The 9,755-nt window shown below is 38.5% G+C and overlaps 1 protein-coding gene across 1 annotated transcript; it reads right to left on the minus strand.

Moving 5' to 3' along the window:
* Positions 1–6,273: 6,273 nt before the first annotated feature.
* On the minus strand, positions 6,274–6,915 carry LOC133715488 (sigma factor binding protein 2, chloroplastic-like). Its single transcript, XM_062142001.1, has one exon. The coding sequence runs from the start codon at positions 6,732–6,734 to the stop codon at positions 6,339–6,341; it is 396 nt and encodes a 131-aa protein (XP_061997985.1). The 5' UTR covers positions 6,735–6,915; the 3' UTR covers positions 6,274–6,338.
* Between the last annotated feature and the right edge of the window lie 2,840 nt (positions 6,916–9,755).

Genomic DNA, 9,755 nt, shown 5'->3' on the forward strand with positions numbered 1-9,755 from the left:
AACCTCTTGGATTTGCATTTTCGAGTCTTATTATATTCAGGTTATTATGATTTTAGTACCATTGTTTTAGATGAATAGTTCCAACCATTAATGGCAACACATTTTTCTAGGTTTGTACGAACTTTTGTTTTTGATTAATGACTACATTTTTTTTCTTAATCAGAAGTGAGTTGCAATTTATGCAAAATAAACAGTGTCCCAATTGCAAGTTTGAGGTGTAAATTCAAAATTATGACCAAGTATTAGAGTAAATTCAGACGATTGCACAAGTGGGCAAAGGCCGTGCAAGCTAGAATATACACATACATCATCATGCCTCCTGATGCCAAAAACTTGAGTATTAAGAAAACTCTCCAATAGTAACTTAGACTAGACTTTGTCACTGTTGTTTTTTAGGGGGGGGGGGGGAGGATCTCCACGCGCTAACCCTAACCTAGACTTTATTCTTTATTGCTGCTGTTTCCGTCTGTTCTCATCTGGACAAGATGTTTGTGTAGGTGATTGGGGATTGGGGATAGGAGAGTAATTTTGCATTGTTTTCTCGATGGAGGTGGCTGCATACGAGTTGGATGAGTGGAAGATGTTGGTAGTTGGTCTTATAGCTTGGGTGCGCACCCTATCTGGGTTTCGGGTCTGTGGTTGGATCCGATCGGATCTCGATGAGAATAGATCCAAGTTTGGGTGTATCTTGGCTTTGGATTGCGAAGTAGAAAGAGGCGGAGGGTGTAACGTCCTGAACCTGAACTTACCGGTCTACTAGTCATTTGGACAGTAAACGACCTTTACTTTCACTTTTACTGTCGTTTCGGTACTTTTAGTAGCCCTAAAAGTCGACTTTTTTATCGGGTCAAAATTTGAGGAAAATTTCTTCATGAAAATAGTAGAGGACGTTAAACCGAGCGCGTGCATATGTGGTACGTAAAAATTGAAGTTCGTATGCAAAAGTTATGAGCGAAATACTAAAGTTACTGTTCATAGTAAGTTTCTATAAAAGGTGGGAACTACTGTGGTAAGTTTCCATTTTCGGAAACTTATCGAGCTCTTCTTTCTCCTCTCCCCCGTTCTCTCTCTCCTTCCTTTCGGCCTTCTCCTTTGTTTCCGTCGATTCTCCGCCGTCCGACTACCAAATGACGAGCCACCAGTCGTCATCGATGCCCCTCCTCCTCCCGCACACGCTAGTAGTCGTGGTTCACGACGATTTGGCCGGAGAAGAGAGATACAAGCTGTGGAAGATCACTGTAGCAATTTGTCAATTTCCGGCAATTCTCCCAATTCTGGCCATCTTCGTCAATGAAACCGGGCCTAATCAGAGCGCCGTGAGCTGTGGATCATTTCCCTCCAAGCCCCTTGCCTCGATTTGCAGTGTGGAGACAGAATCGAAGAAATTTCGAAACTAGGGTTTTGAAATTTCTGGGCTTGTGTTCACCGGCCAAATTGGAGGTCTTCAAGGTAAAATTGGAATTTATTGTAGTTGGGAAAAATGTTGGGTTTGTTGAGTAGGTGGTGTTGCCAAAATTTGGTGGCCATCGAAGGTGGTGGCCAGCGGCGCGTGGGACTGTAGATGGCGCGTTGGACAAGTTTTTAATTCCTGTTTTAGCCCATTTAAGTCCTATAATTGTTGTAGGATTTGTAGATGTGAATTTGGTTGAAAATTTGAAGAAGTTTTGTGTTGATTATCAATTTCCGGAATTTAGAATTCAATTATCGACTTACGAGAATCCGACCATCGGATATCTCTCAGTTCTGCCTTGGAACTTTTAAATTAACGAATTGGCATTTGTGGTAAAATGTGGGTTGAATCCGAGAAGAAGTGGAGAGAGGATTTATGAGGATTTGATTTTGGGAATCGTATTTAATTGTTGAATAGTTATTCACATAATATAATTGTGTACAGGGCGACGTACCGAGCTATTGCTCGACGAAGGAACTCGTATGCGTGATCGCCTAAATAGTACTGTGAGTGGACTTTTGTTTTAAAATAATGATGCATGCAATTATTTTCCCGAAATGATGATTCATTGATTTATTGATTTATCATTTTATTTATCGAGCATAATATTTTGCTTTGGATTATAATTTTGGCATTGTTTTTCCATATGAATTTTGGATACGAATTTATTATGCTCGGATTTGGAGTTATGATTTATTTTCGGGAATATGATTTAATTTTCGGAGATTAATTATGATTTATTTCAATTATGTTTCGAAAATGGATTTTGAGCCTTCGATAGTTTATCTCCGATATATGATTTTAATTGAAATCATGATTTATGTGATTCTCGACGAATTATTTTCCGAGGTGATTTCCGGAATTTAGTAATATATTTTATTCGTCGATTTTGAGATTTCTGCCATATTATCGGACTTGAGGTTTTTGGAGGGATTGTTATATTTATTATTTCTCGCCTATTTGTTTATGAATTTAAGAATATTTTGACGTACGGGACCACGTCATTGGAATATACTTATTTTTTTCTCATGAGATATTGAGGAAGCTTTATGGATTTACTGGTTTTCGATTATTTTCTTCACCATACTGGGGTCGTTCTATAGTGTCTCCTCCTCACTTACATTGTGTTTGTGAGTGGCAGTTGGGGGATTTATTCTCCTCCTCACGTGAGTGGTAGTCGAGGTTATTAGTTCTCCTCCTCACATAATCTATGTGTGAGTGGCAGTCGAGGGTAGGTAGAGCCTAAGGAGCTCCTTTACCCGTATGGTGATATTTCTTCCCATGTCCTATTATTACTTGACTAGCGGGGCTAGTCCGATTTTCTCTTAACCAGCGGGGCTGGTATGTTTTCACGAGATTTTGAGTTTAAAGAAATATGTTTTATAAACGTTGCATGCATAGAGGTTTTGTAAATTTAAATAAGTGGGAAAGTATTCAAGGTTGCTTCATTTAAATTATCTTGACTATTTATTTTTGTCCACTCACACTAACGTATTTTCAATACTTTTCCCCTGGGCCCTTCGGTTTCAAATGCCCAGTTTGCAGGCTAGGTTAGTTGAGGTCGGGCGTACATGGAGTTGAGGCATAGTCAACAACACAACTTCCGCGTATCCATTTTATCCATGTTTTTTACCTTTCATTCTAGAATTGCTCTGATAATCTGTGAGATGAATGTTATTAAGTTGAGATTTGTACTTGTGAAATGGGAGATGTTGAGATTTGGGGAGCATGGTGGCTCCAGGAGAATAAGGATGGATGGTTTAGAAGTGTAAAATGTCTTTCTACAGGTTTTGGGTAGTCCATTTTTAGGGGAAGTTCCGCCAAATTTTTGGAAGAATTTATTCTAAGGTGGGCCCCGCAGGGCCACTTCGGATTTCAGGGTGAAATCTGGGGCGGGTCTTGTCAGAGGGAGTCATAATGTTGGGTTGGTTCTTCTATTTTGGTTCTTGAGGAGTGGGTTTGTGGTGGTGGGGGTGATCTGCTACTGCTTTGTCGACAACGTCTATTCGAAGGCGATAGGGATCCGAAAGCGGCAGTGCGACGCACTTGGTGGCGCGATGGTGGTGGCTGGGCTACCTGTGCAACAACTGTCTGGGGTTGGGTTTAATGCTTGGACTCTCCTGTCCTTGGTCCAACTATGGGCCTGTTCCGGGCCTGGCAACTCTTGGGCTTGGGGTATCATCCATTACAGTTTATATTTTTCTTTAATGTTATTTTTTTATTTATATTATTTAGTTTGGATGCGCTTTTTGTGAGGAATAAGTCCTACATTTGTTGTGTAGGGTTTGTCAGGCTATATGTCTGTGTGTGCACTCAAAGTGTCTTATCTGCTCTAGGTAGGCGGCGAGCTTCTTGGTTCATCAATGGTCGCTACCGCCTAATGGCAAAGTGAAGCTAAGTGTTATCGGATTTATCCTTCGGCGGCAAAATAGTAAAAAAGTTGTGCTATTGGTATTATGCTATGTTGTAACCGTGTTACAAATCGAGTTATTTTTCCATTATGTTACCGCCATATAAAAGCAAATAAAGTACGTAGCCAATATAACACTCTTTGTTAGTTAGTGTCTGGTTGAATACATTTATTTGGTAGAAACTTTTAATATCATTTCAGAACGTTCTCTACATGCTTATTGAAATATTAGTCTCTATGTCCTCATCTTTTATTTGACAGTTTCATTAATCAAGGTTTCAGGGCAGCCGCATCAGCCTTTAATTAAAATAAAAAAAATAAAAAAGCCTCTCTAGTACTTTTCATATGGACTCTAAAGTTAGGAGGTCGTCAAGTTAGGTAAATTGCTTTTTTATGTAATCCAATGGTTAAAAAACAGTTGCATCATCTGCCACTGCTTTTCGTTTTTTCACCCCTACTTCTTGGAGACTCCATTAGAAAGAAATAATAATAATAATACTTTTTCGCCTCCCAAAATGAGATAGGTCTGGCCATTTGGGTGTAGAATTAGGAAGAAGAAGGCTAAAGTAGTTCAGGTACTTGCAACCTGATGAAAAACGACAAACTCGATTTTACCTTCATTAATTCAACATAGAAAAGACAACTATTATTCAGGCATCTCATGTCAGTATCAGAGTATAATTCTCATGTCCTTCAAGATTCAAATATGAAAACAACCAAAATTTATTTATGAGAAAAATAGAAAGAAAGATCGAGAGTTTAGCATTTGTTTATTTTTATTCTTTAGATCACAAATGTCAATTCTCTATTTTAGCCAGTAGAGCACTATTTGTTAGTTGGTGCATGTTAGAATACATAGATTTTTTAGAGACTCCTGATATTATTTCGGGACGTTCTCTTGATGTTTATTGTACTATGGGGTTAAGGCTCTATGTCCCCCCCTTGTATTCGACAGTTTCATTAATTAAGGCCTAAGGGCAGCCGCACTGACCCTTCTTCAAAAAAAAAAAAAACTCATAAGTTCATAAAGTCCTTTAAAAGGGCAAGACAATTTTTTATATATAATTAATTGCCAATCGTAACGTCTAGTTGTGGTGTTTGAGAAGGAAAACACTAAATGTTAGAATAAATTAATGTCGCTCTTTATTAGCATGGTTAGATTATACGAAAGATGGAGATTTTAAGAAATTCGCTAGCTTTTTTTTTAATTTTTTATTATGGGCTATTAGCCTATTATCCCACGTCCTCTTGTGGGGAAATTCGCTAACTTCACAGTCACCTAATTTTAAAGAATCAGAATCCGTTTGAAATATAAAAAACCTAACAAACATTCTGATCCCAAAAAGAGACAAATTAAAAGGAAGGATGAAACATATCCTTTGTGGTCGTTACGCCTACCACTTAGCCAGACTTGATGAGAACCAGATCGACCTTGGACGAGAACCATAACAGGCGACAATAGAAAGCAACTTTTTATATTTTTTTATGACACAATAGAAATTAACTTAATTAACATATAATGCATGGTTTTTGGTTCGCACGGCTATTATTGGTGGTTAGATTAGACCGAATATCAATTTTTTTGCCGATTACTAGTGGACCACGTGAATCCATGCTTCTGCAGACCAACATAGTCTATGTATATGAAAGCTGGACACATCAAGTTTTGTAGAATTGTAGAAAGAGTCTTATTCATGGCGACTCTACAATGGATAAGCTAGATAGGTTCTGCTACAAATCTCCATCAAAGTGGTTATTTATGAATTTAGGCACACACAGTTACAGACTTCAATAGACTATTAAAGAAGTTATAGTTACTGAGCATGTCGACTATTTGAATTTTGCTCACCATTTTTATTTTGTGGTGATATTACCCCATATTAAAACTTGCTACGTTATGTAGAATTAATTTAATATTTTTAATTTATTTTTTAATAAAATATCATGATTAACTATAATTATGTTTTATAACACATGACAGTTTTATATTGAGTGGTACCAAAATATTAGTGGTGAGTAAATTTGAATCCCTAAGATCGAGGAAGAGGACCATGAACGCCATGCACAATTCTCTTTTAACTATTTCATTTATCCAATCACTAGAGAACAGAATGAAGAAGAGAAAACTCTGATGGTATCTCTCAGGAGCTAAAACTTTAGTGCTGCCCTTCAGAGCCAACTGTAGAGCTAAAACTGATCATAACTTCTGTTTGATAATCCATCTCTTCCGGCTACCAAAACTGCTTCTTATAATTTTCGTTAGAAAGTAGCGACATTCCCACTTTTCTCTTCAAGTTCTAAAGTTTTAATATAATAATTTTTTATTAATTAAGCTCGGCCACATAAATATGTATCAAAGGAACGTACTAGCTAGTATATTTATGAAACCATAAGCTAGTATTGCTCTGGGGAATTAAATGAAAAAAAAAGTGTATATATAGTTACCGCTAATTACAAAGGGAATACTAGCTATAAGACTTATAGTTGATCAAAGCTTCTGAGCACATCGAGCTCAAAATGCCCAGTAAACGGTTCAAACAAAGAGTCGGAGAAATTCGGAAACTCATAAATCGAATTCGAGAAAGGAATCTGATGGTGAGGGAATACATGATGGTCAACATCAGCGGCCTTGAGTTGCTGCTCATGAGAAAACTCAGGAATATTCTGATGACGGTGACCACCACCACCGTTGGTCTCCATGAACCGCTCGGCGTCGGAGTCTCGGCCGGTGAGCTCCTGCACAAGCGCCCTGAACTTAGAGGCACTGGTTTGAACCTTCATGGGGCTCGATATGTACACCACCTTCACCCCCTTTGACGATCTGCTTCTCTTGCTCTGCTTCGGGCTCCGGTTGTTCACCCCCATCATATCCATTTGAGACAAATTATCAAACACTTATTAACGGCGGCGGACGCAAAAACAGTGCACGAACAAACGTTTGAGAAAAGAGTGAATCTTTGAGCAGACTGAGCACGAACGTGGGTGTATATATAACCAACTTTGCTGATATATATAAGGTACGGAAATAGACTTTTGGGGGGGGGGGGGGGAGAGATCATGCAAGAGTTTCTAGGAAGGAGAGAATTGAAAGAAAAAGATGAATGTTACAGGAAATTCCGAAATTGCAGACGTAGAAGATATTTTCATATTTTGTGTCACCATAATTTCTATAAGCATATTCTAAATTAAGGTTCAATGTAACCAAGCAAGTAATGATAAACGGTCATGTGCGCAGCCTCCTATGACTGAAAATGAAAGGGTTTCGTGGAGTCTGGAATCTCAGACGTGGTTGGTGCTGATTGGTGGGGTGACTTAGGGAGTAGGGTAGGGTTGTGGAAATGTGGGATGGTGGGTTAAAATCTGACCAACTTGGGTTTGGTCTCTTTGTTTTTTAGATAGTTTATCAGTCACATGTTTTTAGAAAACTGATGATGGGGATCCTAATCCTTTACTTTAATACAAGAATGTGATCCATTAATTTATTGCAAGTATTAGTACATCAATATCTTGATTTTGATGTGTACGCAAACTGATAATTGCAGACAAATCTTTTTTTATTTTTCTAGAGAAAGATATTAGTAATTGAAAATTAGTATCCATTTCAATGGTTGCGTCTGCAATTCGAATATTCGATGACACACATTCTTATTTGATATATAATTACGTGTTTATCACTATTAATGACTTGCATTAGGTAACTCCCCATTAAATTGCTAGTTTTGATCCGTTTTGGGTTCAAGTTCAGTGGATGCTTAACTTTATTTTTGTTGTTAGTGAGCTATTTAACTAAAAACAGGTCGTGTCGTGTTGGACAAAATGACCAATTTAAGGGTTAACACTGCGACCTATTTAACTAAAAACATGCATAAATTGATTAAATTCATTAAAAATTTCATAAGACGAAGAATATAAATAATTGTATATAATTCATAAATAATTAAATCTAATAATGATGAAGCAAAATATTTCAAATTGTCCAATTCTATGATCAAATACTCCCAACGTCCAAAATTTTAATAAGAAATATAGCATAATCGGGTTATACGGGTTCACTTCGTGTTGGCGGGTTGACCCGTGGCCGACCCGTTTATTAAATGGGTCATGACTGGTTGACCCGCTGCCGACCCGTTTTTTAATCGTGCGGATTCAACCCGCTTTATTTCGTTCGAGTTTCGAGTCGTGTCGAAATTGACAGCCCTAGTACGTATATGACCAGACTCCCAAACCTTGACAAAGATAAAAAAATAATAATAATAAATTTTAAAAAGTCGATAATTGTATTGGAATTTGGCACTATCTTTCTTGTGACCCACATCCCACCTTTCTTTTGTCATGCACATGGCCATTGTAAAAACACTCGTGCAAATGGGAAGACGAGGCCAAAAGGTTGCTTATTCATGCCTTCTTGTTTTTTGTAGAATGGTTTTAGAAATTTACCAACCTATGAACAATATCATTTTTTGATCACTAATCGATCAAGGAAACCCCGGCGAATCATGTTTCTGTGAGGGTGGAGAACAAATTAAATTAGACATAGAAATATTTTTTTACACCTTTAAATTTAGATACATATGTGATTGACTGACCAGTAAAACGCTAATAATGTTCATATCATCTTCAGTGGAGGAAGCAAGCCCCAAACAACTTGTAGCCATTTGTAGGGAACTAGCATCGTGCATCACTCATTCGTAACAACTCATTACACATCAGTTCAGAATGTTTTTGGGGTTTGATTCATTGCATAGATAGATGGTGAACATTTTACATGTTGTCAGTGCCATTATATGAAATTGGGACTATTTTGAAGTAAATTGAAAACTACGATAAGCGTAACACACACAAACCGTGGTGAAATTGACATCCTATTTCTTTGACAAACCACATCATTCTCTTTTGACATCCTATTTCTTTGACAAACCACACCATTCTCTTTCTTTTGCATTAGTCTTTGTGTTTACAATTTACAATGAACATGTACATGACAAAAAGAAAAAATGGGGTATGGTTTGAAAAAAAAAGTGCCAAGCCTTATCTGAGTACACACAAGTAGGAGATAAAATCTAAGCCAAACCGCTTTTGGTTTTTCATTAATATAGTTTTCTGTACCCAGGCATATTTTTGGCCCGTGAGCAACACACACGCTGAATATATGTTCCTTAGACTAGATGAATATATATTCCTTAGAGAGCGAGACTATTCTTGCTTAGTTTAGGCTTGTTGTTCAGCGAGCGTCCCTTTAGACTTTAATGAGTTTAGTTGTGGCTTAACTAGGGTTTATCCGGTTTGTTCCGGGTAGGGGTCGTCAATGGGCAGGGTAGGGCCGGCCCTGCCCAAAATTAATGGGCTCGGGCCGGGACGGGCAGGGCCAAAACATATTTTTTTTATTTTTCGGGCCGGGCAGGGCCGGGCTTCTCTTAAAAATCAGGGCAGGGCCGCCCATGGGCCCAGGGCCTTACGGGCTTTTTAGGGCCGGGCCGGGCCGGGCTTTTTTGGGTGGGCAGGGCCGAGCCCATTATATTTATATGTCATAATATTTTGTTAAAAAAAATACAAAAAGCTATGAAAAAATTATGATATGTTAATGATTGACCAAAATAAAATACAAAATTAAAAAAACATATGACCTAATGCAATAATTAGTTCAATATAACTACATAAAAAGATATTAATACAAGAATTGAATGGGTTTTTGGGTGGGCTTATAAGGCCGGGCCGGGCGGGCTTTAATGGGCATATAACGGGCCGGGCCACGGGCCGGGCCTGGGCTTTGAACCCTCCGCCCTAGCCCTGCCTCGTGCCCAATGGGCAGGGCCGAGATGGGCTTTGCTGCGGGCCGGGCCGGGCGGGCGCCCATGGGCTTTTAGGCCCACGGGCCAAATGATGACCCCTAGTTCC

Source organism: Rosa rugosa, chromosome 6 (genome assembly GCF_958449725.1).
Source record: "Rosa rugosa chromosome 6, drRosRugo1.1, whole genome shotgun sequence".
Taxonomy (NCBI): Eukaryota; Viridiplantae; Streptophyta; class Magnoliopsida; order Rosales; family Rosaceae; genus Rosa; species Rosa rugosa.